This window comes from Manis pentadactyla, chromosome 11 (assembly GCF_030020395.1).
Source record: "Manis pentadactyla isolate mManPen7 chromosome 11, mManPen7.hap1, whole genome shotgun sequence".
NCBI lineage: Eukaryota > Metazoa > Chordata > Mammalia > Pholidota > Manidae > Manis > Manis pentadactyla.
The window spans coordinates 42,991,871-43,015,892 of record NC_080029.1 but is presented as its reverse complement, the minus strand read 5'-3'; the positions used below and the strand labels follow the sequence as shown (position 1 = coordinate 43,015,892).

The 24,022-nt window shown below is 40.4% G+C and overlaps 1 protein-coding gene across 1 annotated transcript in view; it reads right to left on the bottom strand.

Annotated features, from left to right (window-relative positions):
• Positions 1–24,022, bottom strand: part of SLC35F4 (solute carrier family 35 member F4) — a 204,144-nt gene that overhangs the window by 2,058 nt on the left and 178,064 nt on the right. The window contains exons 2-7 of the mRNA XM_036918803.2: positions 21,093–21,278; positions 16,681–16,978; positions 11,898–12,117; positions 4,103–4,228; positions 2,022–2,214; positions 662–751 (exon numbers count right to left, since the gene is read on the bottom strand). Coding sequence (XP_036774698.1) covers positions 662–751; positions 2,022–2,214; positions 4,103–4,228; positions 11,898–12,117; positions 16,681–16,978; positions 21,093–21,278 — 1,113 coding nt within the window. The remainder of the gene's footprint in view (positions 1–661; positions 752–2,021; positions 2,215–4,102; positions 4,229–11,897; positions 12,118–16,680; positions 16,979–21,092; positions 21,279–24,022) is intronic.

Here is a 24,022-nt window from a genome sequence, read left to right as displayed (position 1 = left end):
CATAGTAAATGCTCAAAAAACATGTGCTGACTGTCTTGGGGCAAAGAAAGATAATAACCTGAGACTTGGAAATACAGGATTTTTAAGTTAGAAGGACTGTATAGTCATCAACAACCCACTTTCAGTAATTGTTCCACTGACAGGTTTCACTAGAAAGATTATCCTGGAAAAATAGCTTCTCCTCTTGCCCCTGAAGTGAGTCAAATTGCCTTTTCCTATATGTCTTCCAGAGGACCATCTGCTCTGCCCCAGGAGAAGCTTTGGTAGCTCCCCATGGATAGTTTGATGGGGAGCCAGCACCCTGTATGTTTCCTACACTTTCATTAGTGATGTTTACTTGAGAGTCCTGAGCTGGGATGCCTTTGTTTCCATAGGACTTCCTCTAAAAATACCACAAAATTAGGTTGTCAGGGAGATTACATGAAACCCAAATGATACATTTGGTATTTAATTCTAAGAGCGCAACGAAGTAAAAACAGTGTTTATAGCTGCAAATTTAAAATCTACTGCATAGTTATTCTGTTGTTTGCCACCTTCATGATATTTAAAAACATCTTCCCAGGCAAGGGACACAATTCACAATTGCTCAGAGAGACAACTCAGGGTGTAAAACAAATGCAAGCAGGAGACTTATTATGCACATGTGAAGTCAGACCAGTACCTGCGTTTCCAGGAACGCTGAGCACTGTCCCAATGGAGATTAAGATTGGGTACGTCAGCACCACACCGACATTCACCAGGATGTTGAAGGCTGTAAAGTAGAGGGAATTGATAAGCCAGGCTCTTTCTTTCTTAAAATAAAAGAAGCAATGTCTTTGGTAAACATGTCTTCTAACTGTTTGTACCTTTGGTCAATTAATCCCCCATGTTGGAGATGGATGCATGCATGTCCCACCTGAAGTGGTCATATTCCTTTTTTCTCCTTTGCCACCCTAGAGGTTGGGAAAGGGTGTATGGAGCAAGTGCAAAGAGGCAAAATAATCAATTTGCTTGTTAGCACTATAAAGGTAGGTTGGGGCCAGTCAGAGGTTCTGAGCAAGAGACTGAAGTTTGGGGCTTTCTCCCTTTGTTGCTTTACTCTAGTAGGCTATATTCCTGGAGCACTAGAAGCCTGCAGTGTTACTGCCTCCTCTAATGGGAAGAGCCATCCAAGGATGGCCTAAGCTGTTTCATTCCCTTTCTTGTGGTGAGCATCATGGGCAAACAAAGGTGTGTTCACTGCAGTTCAGTGATCCCCTGGGACCTTTTCTATGTCCTGATTGGTACATAGATAACCCAAAGGCAGGTCCATGGAACCAATGGAACATACAGTTGATACCTTTTAATTAATATCTTTGGTCCTTTTTAGTTAAATAGAATATTAGTTAAATTAATTATCTACCCCCTACAAAAATGGTCAGAACTACGTTTTCAAAAAGAAAAACAATTATAAATAACATAGTATTATTTTAATAGACTTCAATCCAATATTTATCTTAGAGGTTGGAGATATGAAGCTATCACCTCCCTGTTTAAAGCTTATTAAGTATAAAGCTATTAAGCTTCTAAATCCATCTTTTTCCACATGGCTTTCCAGGCCCTTCATAACCTGCTTCTATCCTGAATGTCATCACTTTCTCCCTCCCCATTCCTCCTACACTCAGTGTTCCAGCCATTTTGATCCACTTCGAGTTCTGTGAGTGCATTAACCACTTTCTCCCTCTTCCTGACACAACGTGCCATGCATGGAGGGCAACAACACAGTACAGTACATCATAAAGAATGGATGAGGACCGGGGGTGGTCAGAGAGGCCTGGGCCTCCAGCTCACCCTATAGCCCATGGGAGGCATACCAGTTGGATAGCTGTGATCGAATCAAGCCATGCCCTGCAAAAAACCTCCTAACCATTGACCAACCTTAGGTATGTTTGGGAAATAGGGGACAGAGGTACCCAAGGGAATAATCCTATTATGATAATTTAACTATTAAAGGGAAGGTTGAGTGACACAGGGACTGGAAAGGAAACTGTGGGGCCTCTTACCCAGCCAGAGCCCTGCCATCCCACAGAGATAGCCCCATGGCAGGGCTGCAAACGAGGACCAGTGCTCCACCTTGGTGAAGTACAGGATGACCGGGGTGAAGGAGATGAAGATTAAATTGAAGAAACCTAATGTAGAGACGAAGTGTGCTGCTTCACCAAAGTTAGCACTTCCAAGAAACATCTTAAACAACACCTAGAATGGGAAAAAACTCTTTAGCCACACAGACTTTGCTGGATCAGAAAGGCAAGTCCAACATGGTGAACTAACAAGCCCTGAGTTTATCCTTTATTCCTTATTACCCCACCATCTCTGTGACACTAAACCGGCTGCTGAGATAAGAAATTAAAATGCCCTACAGCCTTCATATGGAACCACAAATGTCACAGAATGAATGCTTTCCAGTGCTGAAAGCGGCTCGGGTTAAACACCACCATCAGCTCTGGGTATGGGGTGAGTGATAAATAAGAGTGCAAACGAGCCCAGAAGAATCTTCAAGAATTGAGATGCCATTGATTCTTCCCTTCAAGCATGGGATTCATTTGACCCTAATTTTGACAGACACTAAAAACTAAATTGGACAGAGAAAGTCTGTCATTATGTTGAGAGAAAGAATAATGACACCTTGGATTTATAAGCACTTTTCTCTCTGAGCTTAAATATTTTCACAAATACTGTGTTTATTCTCCAGATTAAAATACATTTTTTTTCTGGATATAAATCAATGTACAGAGAAAGATGGCAAGGAGGCATGAGTGGCTAGCCTCCAGTCACACATCAGGCTGGAGCGGGAGGGGGCAGGTCTCTGTGGCCCAGTTTTCTTCGCTTTTTAACCCCTCTGTTTCCTATATTAATCCTTGAACAATGTAGCATAGAGCAGGTCTTTTCTATGGTGCACATATGAAATATTATCATTTTTAGAATGGGTGTGTCTATAACATGGTCAGGAGAATTCTTTCTGTAAGACAGCCACCCCAGTCACATAGCCATTCCGGAGATTACTTTTAATTTTCAGCTGAACTTCTTATATTTTTTCCAGAGAGATTTAATCAAGAGAACTTGAGCACATGCTGTTCTTTGGTCCTACCCAACATCTCAGTAAAGTCTCCATTTGGGGCAAGTTAGACACTAATGGCGATTAAGTGAATACTTGTCAAGCTAGTCACAGAATCAGTGGACCAGGAAATGTTGATATGGAAATATACTCAGTGTCCTCTGAGCTGCCATGCTGGAGAATAATCAGAACAGGCATCCAGAGGGGCACAAAGGACATTGCTGCCTTTCAGAGAGAATTTTCTCATTAAAACACCAGGAGAAGTAAAGTAAAGCAGTTCGTTGGCTACTCCAGAAAGCTGTCTCCAAACAGCAGAGCTTTGGGGGATAACATTTTAGACCTGCTGTCTTAGTCTTCGCGGGAGGCAAAGACTCACTAGAATGCTCACTGAGGACAGGCAGCTCCAGGAGAAAGAGCACTGAGTACACAGTGGGGACTGAGTATCTTGGGAGAGGAAAAGAGCCCTTCATTCTGCGAGCAACAGATGCTTCTGTGGTACAGGGTTAATGTGTAGCAAACAGGAAACTCTCAGGGGACAGCTTGTTTATTATTTTTGAAGCCTCATTGGAGTTAAAAGAATGACCCTAAGTATGAAATTAAAGACACATAAAGAGAGGAGAGGTCTTTCTCACCCCAGTCACATAGCCACTGCTACATCTGGTCCATAATTTGGGAGGGGCAGGGGCATAGAAACTGGCTTTGGGGTTGGCTGGCAAGTTTAAATCTTGGCTCTATCACTTCCCCGCTATATGACCATAGGCAAGTTACTAAATCTTTCAAAGCCTCAGTTTTCTCATCTGAAAAATGGGGTAAGTACCTATGCGTCATAAAGGTGTGTTAATGCAGGTGAAAATTTCTGGCAAGTGCCCAGCATGTAGCAAGTACTCAGTATTATCAATAAATGAGTACTCAATATTACTATTTAAACTATCTTTCTTCTAGCTCAGATTTTCTTCATCCTTCCTTACTTTAATATTGAAGTCTGAGGTACAAATGACAGTTGACTACAAAAGAAAGTGCACAACATACCTTATATAGTGCAGATGTAGAGGCCGAGCCTACTGCAAATGCCACCCCTATGATGGAATCAGTGTGGAAATTATCTGCATACGCCATCATGACAATGCCGGTGATTGCCATTATTGCAGCAACTATCTGTCAGATAGAATGCCAAGAAATTAAAAAAAAAATAGATGCCTCCATATCTCTGAGCAAGTAACTGAAGTCTTCATGAGAGTTGCTAAATGCCTTCTCAAACCCACTTGCCTCTTGTACATTGCTGTTTAAATGTAGGAAAGGTCAGTATTAACAAGAAATCAGTATGCAGGCAGAGACTATCAGAGCGTTCACATTCTAATTAAGGGCTTGTAATTTTAGTTTAACTTTTTTGCTCAACTTTGTAGAGATTAATAACCATATTAGTGAAATAAATTTAATAGGAAATAGCTTCTAAGTATTTTCATCTATAGATGAAATCTATAGATGTAATCCTTTTTCTTCAAACAATTTATAATATACATTTTAATCAGCTCCTTAGATCAATGTATGTTTCTGAAGATCTCCATATAACCAGGACTTGACTAGAGGGACATTGATGCAGCTAAGAGACAAAATTTAAGTCACAGGTTAAAAAAAGAAAGTGAATGATCTCTCTTAATTAATAAGGAGTGAGCTGAGTTTGTACTGACACTTGGAATGTCAAATGGAGGCCAGTTCTTTTTGTTTGTTTGTTTACATGCAAATTAAACCACAGAAAGAGAATTTCACTTAATTATTCTAGAGTATTAACTGCATAAAGTGAAATATTCATAATTTGATTAAATTCATAATGGTTTACTATAAATGGATATGACCCTTGGTATATTCAAAACAGGAATCCATGTCCTTAATGAAATGAGCGTTTGCATCTGTTTCTTTAATTATCTTGAACTGGTTGTACTGGAAAACATTTCAAAACTGTAGTAAACCGTGAAATAACAATCCTGGAATAGAGGACAAAATGTCATTTCCTTGTGAAATAGTCTCACTCACTTTAAAATCAAGATGAAACTTTGTGAGAAATGTTTACTACATGACTAATTTTGTTAAGCTTCAGTTCTGAGTATTCATTCCCAAGTAAATCAAACCCTCTGTAAATAGCTTTTCAACATGTGATTTTTTTTCACCTTTCCAAACATTATTTAGTCAATTATTTATTGCAACGAAATGTAGATCTTCAACATGTAACTGTAGACTTCCTTCAGGTCAGTGCAAAGTATGATAATGATGACACATATAATTTAGATGCTGCCAAAGCAATTCTTTTGTTAATGATCACCAAGAGCAAAGTGCACAGCCGGTCTCAGAACTGGCTCCATACTAAAGCATCTTTTATGAAAAACAGCAGGAGTAGTTGAGAATAGACGCCGACCTGTCGGCAGTGAAAAACTGTCTTCATAAAGCGTTTTCCGGGAGGCTGCTTGATGGGAGGTGTTTCTCTTGCTGAGTGAATATCATATTCTCTAAAGCTGCCAGGCATGTGTTCTAGTTAGACTACTCCTTGAACTACAGGGAATAGAATTTAATACACACACCATGAGGTGTCAGGGAAGTTTTCCATACAAGAAATAATAGACTCATAAATAAACATGGTGAAAGAGTTATCAAGACCTGGAGTTTCTGTGAGGGTTATCATTTTCTTTGATTTGGGGATTTATAGTTCAGCCAGGGATTTGGGCTGATCGCAGAGAAATGGGGAGGCACATTAGACACTGGCATTTTCTGGATTGTTTATGTGTTTAAATAATGTTTAAGGACTAAAGTATTCAGGTGTACAAATAGATGGCCCTAATAAGACATAACTTATAAGATAATAAATTTGAATTAATATTTGGTTTCTTTTGGCTAAACATCACTTGTATTTTCTTGGTCAAATAAACAAGTGTTTTTTTCAAGACAGTTAATAGAACACAGTGCTAATCTTAATGAAATTTAGCATGATATGCTGGTTCATATTTAAAATTATTAAGATTATTCTATAATATGTAATATCTGGGTTTAGGCTATTATGTATAATATATAATTCTGGGTTTAGGGAATTATGAAAGCAAACAGCCCATATTAAAAAAATGCAAAAAACAAAAGTGCTGGAAATTGATGAATATTTAATAATATGATCCCTAAGATATGACCCCAGTTGGAAACTCTTCTTTTTCTGGGTCAGTCATTAGTAAAATGCACGATATTTCTGTTATAAGTTTTCTCAAGATAGGAATTGGATATGGACAAAGATTACATAATTTTATAACAATTCAAAATTATAAACATCATGAGCCTTTTAAAGATCTGTTACATTTTATATTCCAGTGCTTGTGAAAATATTAGCCTGGTCCACTTAAATTGACATATCAATTATACCAGTGTCTCTTTCAATTGCCTTCTTGGAGAGAAGCATTTTTCACTTTAGGGGGCCAGACAATGCTGCTAGTTAAATTCTAAAAGCATGAAAATCTGAATATCTGAGATGTCAGGAAAATTATTTTCTATCGTATGAACAGTAATATATAGGTTACATGGTTTCCTGGGGGGAAAGATAAGTTAAATTATTCTCCACATTTTTATTTAAATTTATCAACTATCCTATAGAACAAATTCTCTCTGGCCACGTTTTAAGAAATTTTCAATCTGTTTTGTATCTGTGCAGTTGGAACTAAGGGAAGGGAGCTCAGCTCATCTGAAAATTCAGGAAAATGTTCTGTGGAAGGCTCATTTGGAGTGGTCATTGGGATGAGCCCCGCATAGCTCTACTTGGCACCACTGGTTAACTGCAGAGTAAATGCTTTTCAAATTTCCAGAGAACAAATAACCTAAGCACAGATCTGAACCACGCACATTTTCAGAATCCATCAGTCATCAAGAAAGGATTAATAGTATGTTCTTCCCAACGACAAAAAAACATAAAATGACTCTTCTCAGGCTCAGGACATTGGAAATGTGTCTGGAGGAAGCCAGTGCCCTATATATTGTGTCCGAGGTGCTCATGTGTGCACACCCACATGGTGCCAACCACAGAAATGCTTCTGAGCATGTTAGCAGCCGTATGAGGAGCTCTTCTGTTGCAGATGCACCATCACATGGAGCCCCTTGCTTTGCTTGGGAAGCGCATGGCTCTCCTCAGAACCTGATCCAGTTCCAGCCCCATAACCAACCAGGAGTGTCTGCATGAGACAGAAACCCCACAACTACCATTAACTGAATCTTATTTGCATGAGAATGCTGGTAACCAAACCTGCCAATGCCTCTTTGTTAACTTTGTAAACCTCTTGGTCCTCTCACATCATGGTGTACCCACCTGGGTGAATATCTGAGAAAGAGCAGTTATTTAGCCCACTGTGCCAGCAAGCCGCTTGAGCGGCATCACCTCCCTGCTCCATTCCTCTGAAGGCTCAGCCCCCTGAGAGCCTGCATATCAACTTTCAGGGCCAGTCGGAGGGGGACCCTGAGGTTGAGCCTATTCCTAAAGCCCTAAGAGGCTTTAAAGGGAAACGTTTGGGGCTCTCACTGCCCTGTCTACCACCTGTGACCCTGCATGAATGGTGGGTTCTTTCACCTCCAAAGAATTAGTTTGTACAGATAAAGGCTAGAAAAGCATCTGTTTGGGGGCTATTTTCTTGGATCTTCTCGTATCCAGGCCCTCAAAAACCACAGGGTCCAGCATTCTTTGGCTCTTGGTGAGGGTTTACAGGCCTCATTACCTTCACTGGGTTTCCCATTGACAAATGGTTTCCAGTTATTCACACAACAATATCAGCTCTTCTAGGGTTCAGGGTATTGAGACGAACCTTTAATTGCTTCTCTAAGTGTAACCAAAGTAGCTTTCCTTAATTTGCCACATGGCTGACTCTATTTCTGAAGCCATGTGGAGCATGGAGGAGGTTCCCTGGCTCTTCAGCGGCCTCTGCAATGGAGGGCCTCAGAGATACACGGAGGGCAGGGATATACTCGAGTTCAAAACTAACGGTCAGCGGCTGAAGGTGGGATACACATTAATATGTCAGCCAATGAGACCTGCTCTGACCATCACCCTTGTTCTCAACAGATCAGTAGCAGTTCAGCTGCGGTGTCCTGATTTAGAGCTCTCTGGAGCTCGGTTAGAATTCAGGAAAGTGCAGTTTAAGCAATCAAAGATTTGGTCAAACTGACATACTCTAGTTCATCCTCGATGGATCTTAGAAGTCTCCAAAAAAGCCTTAGTTTGAGAAGTGAGCTGCATATGGACCCAATTACAGCTAGAAAATATGGGGAGGCCAAGCTGAAGGGACATGAATTCACATCCTAAATCTGCTAAGATAGTTGGGGTCTGCTGAACCATTCACTACCCACCAATTTTCTTTGTTAAGTTCAAGGAAATTTGCAAGTGAAAGAAAAATTTCAATTAATAGTATAAAAAATGGGAGGGACAATATCTTAAGGAAAGAATTTTAACTTTCTAGTCTGATATTTACTTTTCACTGGAGTGACATAGATACCAGCAATGGAGAAGAAAATCCCCAGGCAGTAGCTCATTTTCTTTGAGAAGGAACTTTTCTTTAGTTAATGTGGTTTCTCTGGTTTTCATGAATTTAAGAACTCTAGTTAAATAAGACAGGATCTTGGAAATAGGAAAACACCCATCTTCAAAGCTGCAAAAGCTGGATTCTGACTTACCAACATTTTTGCAATTAAAAAAAATCTTTTAAAAAAGTTTACTAACTTCCAGGGGATGATCACATATCAGCTATAAGCTCATGAAAGGGTTTTTTGACACACCAAAGTTTACCAACAAATTGGTTAAAAAGATTTCATAATTCAAACTAAACCTAAAACAGATTTCCTTTCTACCTGTAATTCCATCATTAATCCAAGGAAACAAAATATTAAGTTATTTCTAATACATAAAACAGATCAAGCAAATGAGAATTACAAAACCGATCTGTTTCTATACTACTGGAATCTCAGAATGAGTCAGAAATACAAATTGAAATCTGATGACTGAGAGCACCCCTTGAATGATTAAAAAAAGAAGGTGTAGTCCAAGTGGGATGGCATCTACAGCCTCCACTTTAGATTATCTGTGGATGTAGGCAACAAAAGCTGCATTTATGTTGTCAATATTCTCTTTGCCGTCCTTTAATTTCTCAAATGACCTAATTATACATGTTCTCAATATGCCTCGGGGGGAAGAGAATTGCTGATACTGTCAAGAAGCAAAATGCTGAATATGTCTTGGTGCTGCTCATATTCCATGGCCCGATTATGGACATCATTAAAATTACACCTTGACATTCTTCTCAAACATGGCATTAAACACTTCCTAATGTCACACAGTGAGAAGTAAAGCACTTCCCATCATTTAAAAAGAAAAATATCTCACTTCTCCCAGCAGGCTTGACATTAGTGCTTACCGTTTTGCCATCTATGATGTCTTACTTTGTGTATATGCTATTAACAGGCACTTACTGTCTACTTAACATTTTCTAAGTACTTACAGAAGCTGTATTAGTTTCCCAAGGCTGCTGTAACAAATTAGCACAAACTTGGTAACTAAAAACAATAGAAATTTATTCTCTCTCAGTTCTGGAGGCCAGAAGTTCAACATCTGGCAGGGCCATGCTTCCAGTGACAGCTCTAAAAGAGAATACACTCCTTGTCTCTTCCAGCTTCTGGTGGCTGCCCCAGCTTCCCTGGCCTTGTGGCCACATTGCTCCAATCTGCCTCTGTGGTCACATTGTCTCCCTCACTTCTGTGTTACTGTCCTGTGTGTATCTCTTACAAGGATACTTATTATTATTGGATTTAGGGGCCAGCCAGATAATCCAGGAGAGCTCCTCTTTGCAAAAGCCCTAAATTAATTATGTCTGCAAAAACCATTTTTCCAAATAAGATCACATTCACAGATTCTGGGGATTAGAATGTGATTACCTTATTTAGGGGCCATCATTCAATCCACTACAGATGCCAATTTAAAAATGCCAATGGTTTGCAGCCTCTAGTCAGGTTTCCTAAATCTGTGATTTAAATATAAGTTACACAGCTGAGTGTTTTTCCCTAAAAGTCCTCAAATAAACATCAAATCTCTTTTATATGACCTCTTGCCTCAGTAGGTCCCATGGGTAAATGTATTAATTCGCTCTTTTACAATTGATTTTCTCACTGGTAAAACTCATAGTGAATGTATTGATTTCTTCTAGGTATTCTGATGCCATCGAAAGGTCAGAAAAGCTCCTAAATTTCTCTTTTCCCCTCCAAATTCTTATGAGTGATCCATGGTGGTAACAGACAAAAAAGGGAAAAATCTCATAAGCACAGGTTCACTCACTGTCCCCTCAAATGTCTGAGCCCCTACTTGGTCCCTGCATTACTGTAGGGATTAGATATAGGCTAGAGCTGGCTTCATGGGCATGCAACCTGTGCAGATGCCGTGGGCCCTATGATTAGAAAGGGCCTACCCTTTGTTTAATGCTCTGTTCTCACCATCTTGAAATTGTTATGAATTTTCTTGATGGGGGCCTTGCATTTTCCTTTTGCTTCAGGCCCTGCATGTTCTGTAGCCCCTCCTGAATGGAGCAGTGAGCGATGCAGGGAAGGCCCCTGCTCTCACAAACTTGCCAGGGTACCTGATGATGCAAAGCCAGCACCAATGCTCCATATAGAAAACATGGTGTTAAGCCTTCTGGGTGCCAAATCTAAGATTAGCTGGCAGAGAGTGTGATATCACATCTGGATAAATTCTAATAGTTCGTGCACTGATTCAGAGTTTCTCATCCCGTCTTCTGCCAGAGCTTTCTACTGCTTGTTCATGTCAAACATCAGCAGCTCCCAAGAAACCACTAGAATGTGCTAATTTGCTATTAAAATTTTTTTCTGGCTATCATAGACTCTCTCTCTAATACAGACATTAATTTCAGCATTTAGTTGGGTGAGGATCCTGGGATCACTGCAACAAGAGCCATATTTTGATAGCAAAATATGTTCCAAATCCAATCTTGGGCATGTCTTTCATCAGAGAACAATAATTGTGCGATGTTTATCCTCTGGGAAAAGGCTTTTCATTTAGACCTGTTCCTAAATAATTATTTCCTCAATGTTTTCATCACGGTGGCCTGCCAGATTACATGAATGAGATCCGGCCTCTTGAATCTGTGTGGCTTTCAATCAATCTAATATGGAATATCAGTACACAAAACACCATTTTTTAAAGCCCATGTTACTTCTGAAGGGAATAAATTCAGAATTGAAGTGATTGGTGGAAATTTAATGCACTTCAATTAAGGATTTGTACCCAAAAGTACAAGTTGTTGTTTTTAGTTCCACTTCTAGATTAGTCACTAGATACATAGCCACTTTTAGCAGTATTGTGCCATTACCAGTGACTTTAATTACTATTTGATAATCTTATCTGCTTACACCAGTATTAATTAAATCCATTTCTGGGGAACAAAAACATGAGGGAGTTGTCCCAACATGTTGATTGGAAAAAGAAATCAGAATCTTTACCACAGCTAATTGCCTTAGAACCTTCTTTCCAAAAGATAGGAGGAATTGACCATACCACTGATTCTAAAAAAAAAGAACTATTTTCCCTATCTGTTTAAATGCCTCCTGTTGAAATCAGCTGACTGCCCAGTGGAAACAATATCTTTATCCCTTCATAATTGCCTGGCGTCCTAATGCATCTTCAGATTCCAATTTGTACTGCAAACCAATGAGCAAAGTTCTACAGGAACTCCATGAAACAAAGCCTCTCTCCTGATGCCAAGGATTCATGATCAAGGGGCCTCCCAAAGTGAATCAAGTGTGCCTTTACCCTGACTCCCATGAACCTGTCTTTCAGCACGATCCACGACAGCAGGAAGACAAAGGCTTTGTTACAACAGAACAGAGCAGAGACATCCGTGGCTGTCAGCTTCTTTAAAGCGAGCAAATACAGATAATTAGTCAAAGTCCATAGAATAGAAAAGGGAGCAGTTCTTTTAAGAAAGAGCTTCAACGTCAGACCATCTTCACCAAAAATCCGACTGCATTCCCTAAGGAAGAAAAAGAGGGTAACAGTCAGGTACTAATCAGGACACATCTTGCATTGCCCAACTTTTGACAGCCATTTTCAGAAAGAGCACCAACCCTCCAGACCTATCCTGTGTCTATGGAGCCTACTGAAGTCAGTTCTTCCATGTGCAGGCCACAGTAGCACCAAGGATTCCGTGGTAGTGAGCCCACATCTTCTCTGGCTCAGAGCTAGGCCCTCTCCTACCTAGGTGATGCTGGGACAGCCATTCTGCTGTTGCTGAACATTCTCAGAGAAGCCTGGAGAAATATAGAAATGAGTAGTTGCTGGAATCACTAGCTACTAAGAGAGACAGAAGATTCTTTCCCAGAAGGTGAATGCAGAGGCTCAAGATGGCAGCTTCACACCAAACTAAGACACTAGCAGCCTCTCACATTATTCAAAGCCACACACAGCTCGGGACTTTATTATTCCTAAGACACTATGCCTCTTTCTAATGTATCTGCCCAGTTGACTAAATTCTTTTCCCTCTAGCATTTTTAAGAGAAAAATGAAAAAAAAAAAAAAGAAGAAAGCTGCTGTGGTAACTCCAAAATGGTAAAATAAATAAATAAAATAAAACTCAAGTTTTATTTATATACCAAGACTTGGCTGTTGTGGAGGAATTGTCTGCACTTGTGTAAAAATAGTCATTTCAGTTAAATCTTTGATTTGTTTGATTTCTGACTAAACTGATTATTTGGCCCAAGAGGCCATTTTAATCAAAATGTTCAAGCTAGTGATACAGACAAGCCATAACGTAAGTGATAGAATAGCAGTGCTTATCTGACTATGAACTGAAAACAGGCTTGCCGCTGGGAGAACGTAGCCTTATTTTCTCACTCAGATGCTCATGAATATCCAAGCATTTACCGGGCAGCTATCATGTGCCAGGCACTGTATTTTCAATAGTAGCATAAATAATCTTGTTCAAAGCAGCAAGTTACTGATGTCCGAATGCCTGTAGTGAAATCTGCCCACAGATATGAGCACTGGTTTCTCTCCAGCTTTTTCTGAAAAGAAATAGTTGTGCCTCAAAGTATTACAAACCAAAGTAATCTCCAGCCCGTGTTTGCCTCACATGTATGAAGAAGACCACATGGGGGGAGGGAGGGATAAAGTAGTGAGGCTCTGAGCACAGGGGCTCGGCCTTCAGTACCAAAGCTCCTAGTAAATGTTGCTCCCAAGCAGCTGAGAATGCCAAGAATTGTTGGTCAGCGAATCCAGGAAGGCTAAAAATGCAGACTTCACACACAGAAACCTGTGTAGTGGTTTTACTTTTATGTGGGAGGCAACTACAAAGGAAGGGTTTTCATAGCATGAAAAATGTGATTTCCCAAAGGTAAATTTTAAGTTGAAGGAGACAAAAGTTCAATAAACGGACTAAATACCTAAAAGCAAAGGCTTTCACAAACAGAAATCACATGTGCTCACACACACACACACACACACACACACACACGGAAAACGGACGACCTCCCTCAGACTGTGCAGCCATGGAGATCATCTGAATCACAGCCACACATAGACAAAGCAGCAGTTTTCAGAGAATATCCTGGACACAAGTTTTGCTTACAAAGGAGTTTGCTCTGGGGCCTAATCTGCAAGGGAAAGGAGTTGAGAGTCATGGGTTTATTTTGAAATCTACAACTAAACTAAATGCCTTTTGAAATTCACAATTATGAAGAACCAGAACAAACCTGTTTCTGGATAAAGGACTTCTTTTCTTATCACTGGCCCTAGCCAGGGGTGGTTCCTCCTTCCCAGAACCCACCGTCATGCTGGACTGAGTGCTCGCAAGGAAAGATTGTGTGTGCAGGAACCCTTCTGACTGTGGGGAAGACCTGCAGAGGCAAACCGACAGGGAGGGCCCCCATGCAGAGGGCTGCTGCCTGGCAGAGAATGTTCTCGTTGCCTCGCTCATCCTGTGCCCAGGTATGGGCTTCCTCCTTGTTCCCTTCGTTTTCCCTTCTCTCAGTGCCAACTTTCTCCCCATTGGTCACTGCTCTGGTGGCACTTGGAAACGCTCTCCATTCAAATGCCAGGTCACCTGTGTAGGACCTTATGCTACTTAAGTATTAAGTGCTAAGAAATGTGAAAATTCAAAGAATGAATTTCTAAAGAGAAGCACTTGTAACAGTGGGTCTCTCTTTGCGATGATACCAGAATTTCTAGACAAGAGGCATTGACAGGTGGCAAAACTTGGAATGAAGCTTAGAAGTTGGGGGGACACCAATAATTATGTTCATCATTGTTACAGCAGCTACTAGTTAGGGAGCCCTGTCTGTATGTCAGTTGGCATTTAAGCATATTTCATGGGTGCCTGACAGACAAAGGTATCTTTGGCCCTAGTTCCATGCTTTCCCAAGATTTGTTTCCTTTTGAAAACACTCTTGTTAAAACTAGAGTATGTAATTTTTTCTTCTTACATTTTAAATTCAACTGAGGCAATTGAATTCTCTTGACAGCATATAAATGGAATGACTGAAATATCAAAAACTAGTTCCAAATGGACAACCTTACCATCCAGATCTGATACTTTCTTGAAAATTCTTTTGATGTTAATGATAAGGAAAAACTGGAAATGCTTTAATACCATTCAAGAGAAAAGGAGAGAATCATCAGTGGGTCTGGTGCTAAGGGACAAATTCTGTTTACAGTCTTATACACTGTTTCCCCTTTTCCTGCCATGAGAGCTTTGGGAGGTGCCTTCTGATTGTTAGTGAGTCTACAGGGGAAAAAGCTCAAGAACCTTAGAATTTTCTGGCAATGTTTACCTCTCATATGGAGAGGGCCATTGGAGAATATCCCCTTCAAAGATGCTGTTTTCTGCTTGACAATGAAAACTCTCTGATTTGGCTTCAGAAATGGTCAACTTCACTCCACCCACACTAACAGGTGGAGGTGTCTTGGCAAATCACAGATTTCTCTAAATTCAGTTAGTTCAACATGAGAGATGTGGTGAAGATGAAGCTCATTCCCAAATCAATTCTGCCAGCAGCAGCCTGTTATTGTAAATGTTATCTTAAACAAAATCGACTTGCCCATGTGTTGAGGTGTTCTTAGGTACTACTTCCCATATTAAGTTTTTACTGTTTTCATCAGTATGTGTTGCCCAAACCATAGGAGTATATGAGTAGAACACACACACTATGGTTAGGCAAATGTATTTTCAAATGGGGAGATTTTAGTCTAATAATTATATCCCCTATAATTGTTTATTAAATAATGTTATTGAAAAAGAGCTTATGCTCCAAGATCATGCCTATTTTGATGGGAATCAAATAGAAAGTAGCATTAGCAATCACAAACAGGTATCAGGCTTTTTTTCTTTCCTCCAAACCAGAAAGCATTTATTATGTTTATTTTGTTTCTTTAATTATAATTGAATTTTCATGGACATGGAAAATCAGTTCACAGTGTGACTTGTGTATTTTCAGGTGCTTCCAGGCTGGTAAAGTTGAAGATATACCCTTCACAGTGTGTTAAGTTTTTAAGAACAGTCTTATAATGCACCGATTATAATAGTCATCCCTTCTTTTCATTAGGTTCAAGAACAAGAAAGAAAGGTTACGTGGGCTCCTGCAAGACAAATTTACTGTTGTTCTGCTGAGAAGCAATGAGGTGGTGTGAACCGCTGCTTTCCTCCTGCCGTCCACTGAGGTCCTGACCACTGTTCCCTCTCAGTGATCAGAGTGCCTGTAAGTTATTCCTTAGGTCTGGGCTTTTCCTTTTAGAGAAGCTGTCTATTAGCAAAGAAACTTTGACCCAAATACTGCTTTTGCCTCCTGTCAATGCTGGATGACACTGCCCTGCCAACTTCCTGAGCTGTCCACGTGGGGCTGCGGAAGCCAGGGTCAGCACAGAGTGACCCCCAGAACCACGGCACCACCAAGGTCATGGCTGGCAAGCCACAGATGAGGGTCCCGTATGCTCTTAGTCCTCAAATACTGTCATCTTTTAAGCCAATCCAGGGCCAAATTCCCACTGCATGAAACCAAGTCATTTCATCTGCTGAGGCACCACAGGGTCCAGAGTACTGGACAAATATTTTTGTAACAATTGATTTTATTAGTCCAGTTTTTTTTTATGGTGGGGTGGGGCACTTGAGACACTGGGGTGTTCTTTTTAAATATAACTTTTAGACATGAATAGATCTGGATTTAAGTCTTGGTTGCATTATTTCTAAGTGTGTGACCTTGGACAAGTCATTTAACCTTCCTAAATCTGTTTCCTTTCATGTTAAAAAAGAGATAATAACACCACCCTAAAAGATGGATGTCACCAATTATGATTAAATAAGATATATGAAAGCACCAGCACAGTGCTGGCATGCTGTAGGTACTCAACTATGTTTCAGTCAGGGCTGAGTCTGTTTCCAAGTGTTCACGTGTTCGTTACCAACCTTAGATCCTGCCTCTCCACACTTTCCAAGCCAACTCAGCCCAGCTCCCAAAAAATATTTGCAAAATATTCCAAAAATTATGCCTATTTGCATGAAATTATTTTAAAACATCCCCTACTGGCCATTTAACATGAAACTTACCTGAATTTTTTCATTGGAGATTGCTTTTCTTGAGCAGTTGCCAGATGACCAGAATAATAGACTGGGAAAAACATAATGTTCCAGTTTGTTGAAAACCAAGTCATGAAAAACGGACAGTAGAAGTTCTTATAAGTAATTTTTACAATCTGTGTGGTTCCCACCCAAGACGACGACACTGACAAGATGATCAAGAGTCCCCAGACAGCCTTCAGAAGCACAGATGTGCAGGACCGGCAGCACGCCTGCATTCTGTTCTCTTGGCCACTGTTCTCAGGACGAGCCTGAGCTCCATTGTCCCCTGAAAACAGGAAAGGAAAGCAGATGTGTAGAAATCAGGGTATAAAACAGCATTGAAAGAGGCAGACTGTAGAATCACAGTGTTTTTCTTTTCTACTGTCACTAAAAGAGAGAGATGACGATGCTCATGAACTGGATGGCTGCTGCCCTGTTCTCCAGTGTACCCTACTCACTTCCTTGTGTAAGTGCATTACACATCTCAGCTCCAAAGGCTTTGGCCTTGGCCACAGGACCTGCTTTGTCTGATCAAATGTGAGCAGACATGAGGTATGCTACTTCCAGCAGAAGCTTCAAGAGGCTCCACAAGGTCCCACCAGTTCTCTCGCTCTTCCTCTCTGTCACTAGAATAGAAAATCCCAGGTAAGAGCTATTCTTTCAGTCTATGCGGGAGAATGAGCAGAACCCAGCCAAAACTGCACTGTGACTGCTAACATGAAAACTGAACAAGAAATAAGTATTTGTTTTTCTATTCCACTGAGCTTTTTTTTTTTTTAAATTGCAGCAAAGATGACTATTAAATTGAAAAACAATGTGTCCCACGAACAGGGCAAGTCCTGACTACACAAAGTCACTTCCCACCTGAGAACAAATTACTATTTAATATGTTTCTGGCCTTGTATTTTTACATTTACCTAGAAAATTTGGTAGCATTTTTTTCCACACTATAATAGTCAAAGATCTCTGAGAGTGACAATCCCGAAGGCCTTCTCCTGAGAGAGAAAAGAAGTTCAGCACAGTGAATTTGTGTACCTATCAGAAGGTTGAACGGGAGCAGAGGTCACTTTGAGTCTCATGCTGAGAATCCAGGTCATAGAATCCTGGGGGAGAGGAGAAAGAACTGTCTGCAAGACTCTCTTAGATCTCCAGGCACCTTCCTTAAGCATAAAGCTTCTCCTGGGGGTTAAGAAAGTGTGCATCCCACAGATTACAGGTGGAAGCATATGAGTTTCTCACTCTACCTCTCCAGAACCTGCTGGGTCTCCTGCTAAAAGTGTTTCTACCACTTAATGAGCCAGGCATGACTGCCCCACTGGGGTAAAAACTTTCACCTAGCTAAGGCTTTCTATTTGGGGAGAGGGAGTAGCCAGCCTTGAAAGTGAATTCTTCATTGGGGAGTGTAAACCAGTAAGGATGAACACAGTAATTTCTATGTGACTTCCACGTCTGATAAACACTACTGAATTCTTGAAGCCTCAGCCTCCAGATGAAAATTGGTATTCTTTTATTCCTTTTTTCAACAAAATCCTAGAGGACTACGAGGAGCTAGCTGGCCAGTTGGATGCCAGGGATTCAATGATGAAAGAGCTTGAGCTCATGGCTTAGTGGAAAGCCAGAAAACACATTCAATACAGTGTGTAAAGGCCAACTATGGCAGACACAGGCCATATGGAGGCAGAGGAGAAGCACTTGTTAAAGGCTGAGATGGGAAATGATCAGGAGAAACTTCCATGGTGCAGGGATGTTTAGATGAGTCTGGAAGTAGGGTTAGCCCACCCCTGTGACTGTGTACAGACAATACCTGATCTTCATGACAGTTTTGCATATTCCCTCTCTGACCATTTAGCTTATGTAAAGAGTAGAGAGAAAAAACAATAAAGTGAATAAGATGATAGAATAAGAGACTTTTGCATTGGGAAGGGAATATAAACCTACCCAATTAGGTAGATAGTAACATTCCCATTTCCCAGATAAAAATACTGAGATTTGTGTTAAAGGTTATCTAAGGTTGAACCCAAGTCAGTATGACTCCAGAGTCCAAATTTTTATCTAAATGCTCATCCTGTGTATGTTTCAGGCTTGAGCTCTCCATTTAAGCACTGGAAGTTTCAGAAGTGGTTTGGAGAAAAAGTTCTGTTTCCTGACAGGAATGGCAATCTTGTATGAGGCTCAGGAGAGGTGATACTTAAGAGAAAGATATACCATACTTCACTTCAGATCATATTATTCTCAGGGGCTATCTCATAAGGGAGGAATAATTCTACAAAGATTCTAAATATCACTTTGAGGTAATACCTGCCTTCATCATCACCTTCTTTGAAACTGCTTCTGTACCACCATCATATATTGGACTGTACTTTTGATGACACCTATAATCACTTAAATCCCTCCAAAGCATTGACCTATGCTTGTGCTAACTAGATTTAATTGTTGCCAACTTTTAGATTTTACCATCTACAGATGCCATGGAAAGACTGGGTTCCCAAAACTTTTATTTACCTGACGATTTTTAGCATGATTTTCTATAGTCATGCTTAGATTTATAGTGCTGTATATATCATTAAAACTGATTTTATTTATTATGAACCATTCATTTCTATGCATCTTGATTGGGATCAAATAAATTGATGGTAGAGGCCCCTGAAATTTGGAAACACGAGTGCAATTCCTAGCCCTGCCATTATATGGCCCTGAGTACATGTTTAATTTCAGGCTTATCTTTATCTGTCAAATAGTAATAATATCTATCTCATGGGATTTGTTTTGAGGGTTAGTACCATAACATTCATGAAAGCATGGTAAGATGCTCTTCAGATAATTCTCCTTTTCTCTTTTCTCTTAGGTGCCCTGGAATCTCCCCAAGTGCCTTCTGAATGATTACTGAAAGAGTAAATTATGTCCCATATGATCTTTAATGGTATAGTCTTTGAAATTTGTAGTCTGTAAAATAAATAGGGCAAGTCTTTATTAACCAGCATATTTAATTAAGTGGAACATACTGTTCTGCAAATAACTGAGATAATAGGAATATTACTGCAATATATTAAAACCAATTAAAACCTTCTGAAGATTTAAGATGTCCTTTCTTTTTTTCTTCTTTTAGAATTTTAGCCTTGGGGTCCACAGTTACTGAGATACCATTTAAAAATATTGTCATTTTTTGAAACATATCTTTCTCATAAAAAAACCTCTTCTCAAATTAGCAGGGCCCTTAAAGAGGTTTTAATATCTCCTCTATACTTTTGTTTACCCCCATCCCTACTTGAGTCCCCTGAACTGCCATTTCTCTTTTGGTTTTGTTTTAAAGCCAGTTTTCTCAAAGTTCTGGAGTTTTTTTTCTCCTTTTTTATTTTTTGCTATCCATTTATTTTGGATGGAGTATTTTGGTTTTTGCTGTTGTTATACTTTTTAAGGATGCAAGAGATTTTAAAATGTTGCTGGCTAAGCTGAAGGATACGAAGAAATTGAAAAGAGGGGAAAGAGGTGGAGAGGAAGTTATCCTGAATAAGGAAAGGAGCTAACATCCCAAAGGTAGAAAACATACAAGTCAAAGGTGGTGTTCCGATGATGGCAACTGGCAAACAAAGAACAGAGACATTTTTAGGCAAAGAGGAAAGCGGGGGTTAGCATACAATTCGGGAAGGTGGGAGTGTGGTCATATGATGAGAGGGAGTGAGCATGGACTCAGGGCTTGACAGCGTTCTGTGGCGAAGGCAGTAAGACGTCCACCAAAAAATGTCAGTAATGGGCAGTAGCCTAGTGGACCTCGCTGCATTTTTTAATGATAAATTTGCTGGTAAACCATAGATTTAATCATGAGATTTACCTAGTGATTCCAGTCACCCAAGTAACTCAGGAGTTGGGGAGCGGACAGGTGGATGGGAGAAAAGGCTAAAGGTCTTGACTGATCAGTAAATGCTGATCAGGAAGGCAAGTGAAGTGTCCTGAGGGAGGTGTAAATTTGGGGAAACTAGAGGGGCTCCAAGGACTGGCAGCCCTGGTGAGGAAAAGAGCAGATTGTGACTTTACTGGTGTTTTTATTCTTTTCAGAATGGGCACAGTGTCCTGTTACCCCAGGGTGGAGGTAAAGATGCTGTCATTTGATGCTCTGCAGATGAAAAAACTGGTTATATTATGAACTTCATTGAAAGTCATCGTTTAACCATTTGTTAAGCTTTACAGTGATAGGTTTTGGCAACCAGTTTCTTTACTACACCTACACCACTAAAAGATTGTATGTATGCTTTCCTTCTTCCTTCCCCTCCTACTTGATAAACCTTCCCCACACCCACTCTAAGTTCATGTAACATCTCTGCATTCTGTGCCAATGGTGAGACCTTTCTGACTGGTCAGGTTACCTAGAGGACCTGTTGTTTAAGGGGAGGTCGCCAGCATACCTGATCTGTTCTGCCTCTCTGTTCTATGTCCACAAATGCCAGAGGATCCTCGGCTCTGAAGTTCAAGAATTGGAGCAGAAGAATCTTCAGTGACAGATAGAGGGGACAGTTGTCTACTAATGCCACTGTGTGAACTGGGGCAGTTGGCCCCTGGTTTACATCGGGTAGCTGATGATCTGGAGGTACCTGGAAGAAAAGAGTTCACACTGGATTGAGAACTGCCTGGAGGAAAAACTGGACACAGATTTTTAAATGCCTTGGCAGCACAATATATTGCAGGAGCAATCACAGTCTTGATGTAACAGTCATTGAGCTCATTTCTAATTTTATAAAAGGGGTTCCTAAAAAGAAGGGTCTATGTTGACAATTTCTGTGCCCCCAAGATAAAGGTTCTTTTTAGATAAGTCCATCAATTAGAAATGAACATTAGATGGTTTGGTTTGATACACCTGTTCTGAATTAGAACTGCTAACACAGTCACATAGTTTGCCTCAAGAAAATAAAAGTGTTAAGTTGTACTTCCTTCCTGCCTTTTCTCCCTAAGCCTGAGTGTTGAATTCCTAACTGGTAAAACTGTCAACAGTGTCTCCTATCTAGTCCACTATACATTTTTCCTTCAGACTTAAATTCAACTAAATCAACTTCTTGTGTTTCCTCAATCACTTCTAGACTCTATCCATTGCTATAGACAAAAACAGATCTGCCCAGGTTAGCCCTCTCTTATCCTGATTAATCTTCCATGAGTCGCCAGCCCAGGGCCAGCTTCCTGAGTCAGCAACCAGTGGGGTCACACAGGACACCACTCAGGACATCGCCCCCCCCACCCCGCCACCCGCCCCTACCACACACGCCCAGGTGTGGACATTCTATAGTTGCTGTCAGGAAGTTCTTAATACTTCCACCTTTTCATTTATTTTTGTAAGTGATGTATGATGGAATAATGTCACACACACAGGGCCTTGGAGCCTCAGTTCATGCATGCTGTCTCTCTGCCTCCTGAGGTGGATCTTCAGCCACCACTCCCCTGTCCCTGCCTAGCAACCATACCCTGGTGTGGGGAGCACTGGGTTCTCAGGGTGGGGCCTCCAGTGTCTGTGAGGGCCTGCACTCCCCAGCAACTGTCCCCTTATCCAAGGAAGCAAACATTCAATAGCAAAAACAAAACAAACACCATGGCACACATAGAGAGATCTCATGTACCTTTCATTCCAACTTCTTCTAATGTTAACATCTTACATACTTTCGATGCCTTTGTCAAAATTAAGAGCTTAAAACTGTCAATTACTATTACCATGCTCCAAACTTCACTTGGATTTCACTAGTTTTATCACTAATGACCTTTCTCTACTCCAGGATGCCACACAGGACACCACATTACATTTAGTCGTCATCTCTCCACAGCCGCCTCTAGTCTGTGACAGTTTTTTCATCTTCCCTTATTTTTCAAACTATGACCTTGACAATTCTGAGAAATGCTATTGAAGCATTTTGTAGAATGTCCCTGGGATTCGGGTTTGTCAGCTGTTTTTTTCTCATGGTTATTTTGAGGTTATGCATTTTGGGGAAGAACATCGCAGAGGTGAAGTGCTCTTATCACATGATATCAGTTGTTCTGTGCTACCTATGTGACTTACTACTGATGATGTTAACCTTGATCACCTGCCAGGGTAGCATTTGTCTGATTTCTCCACTGTGTTTCTCCCTTTTCCATCCTCTGTTCTTTAGAAGCAAGTCCCTAAGTCCAGCCCACACTCCAGGATGTGGAATGGGGAAGTGGTAAGCTTTACCTTCTGAAGGGAGATTTTCTACATATATTATTTGGAAATTTTATAAAAGGAAGATTTGTCTCTTTTCCTACCATTATTTTTTATTCAATTACTTATTTATATGGATATGGATTTATTTTATATTTGCGGTATGATCAAACCTGGATTGTTTACTCTTTTGCTCAAATTCTTCCAGTTTTGCTTTTGGGGGTTCTTTCAGATTGACTCCTGGGTTCCTTTGACATATCCCCATTCATTTGTTTTTTGAGCTCTTCCTTACTTTCTGGAACTACAAGATGCTCTGGGTTCATATTTTCATTTCCATGCCCCACTTTTAGAATCAGTCATTTCTCCAGAGATCCCAATTTCCTTTAAATGGATAATGATATTTAGAAACCAAGATCTGGCTGTATGCTCCTTGTTATTGGGGTATCCCTGTTTGTAGGTCTTCTCAGTAGTCGGAGCTAGGAAATATGTGTGTATGTTAACCCATGTACATAAAAACATCCATAATTATTTCTGTATTTATTTACCCTACACTTTTTAAATGATCTCTAAGAACCAGGTAAAATGCTCTATACACAGGGCAACCTCAAACATTACCTGTTGAATTTGATAAGGATCAACTGGGATGATTAGATGTACAGTGTCAGAATCAATTGATGGACATCAACATCAAGGTTGATATACTGCCCTGGCCACCCTCTGGAGCATTTGTGTGTGTTCTTCCTGGTAAGTTATGAGTTTTGTTTATTCTCAGGGACACAAGGTGAAGAACAGAGACTATTCTCTCTGGGTCACGGAGGCTACGTCTTGGTGAGGTGCTTCTGAGATGGTAGAAAGGAGATAGAAACAGTCAAATGAAAAAGCACAATCCTGCAATGGCAATGACATCTTGGCTTAAGTTGGCTTTGAGTACATGTCATGGACTGTGTAAGTAATCACTTGAAGCATTAAATCAGAACCTGACCAAGAGGCAGGGATGCCCCAAAAAAGAAAGCTTGAGTTCCTGAGCCATCATCTGCAACAGGAACCTAGCAAGACAGCTGAGTAACTTAAACGCAAGCAGGACAGTTCAGGCCTCTCCACCTAGGACGAAAGGGTATTCTGCTTTCTTTTCGTTCTTTTTGTTTTTCTCTAAATCTTGGGAAAAATAAGTAGAGG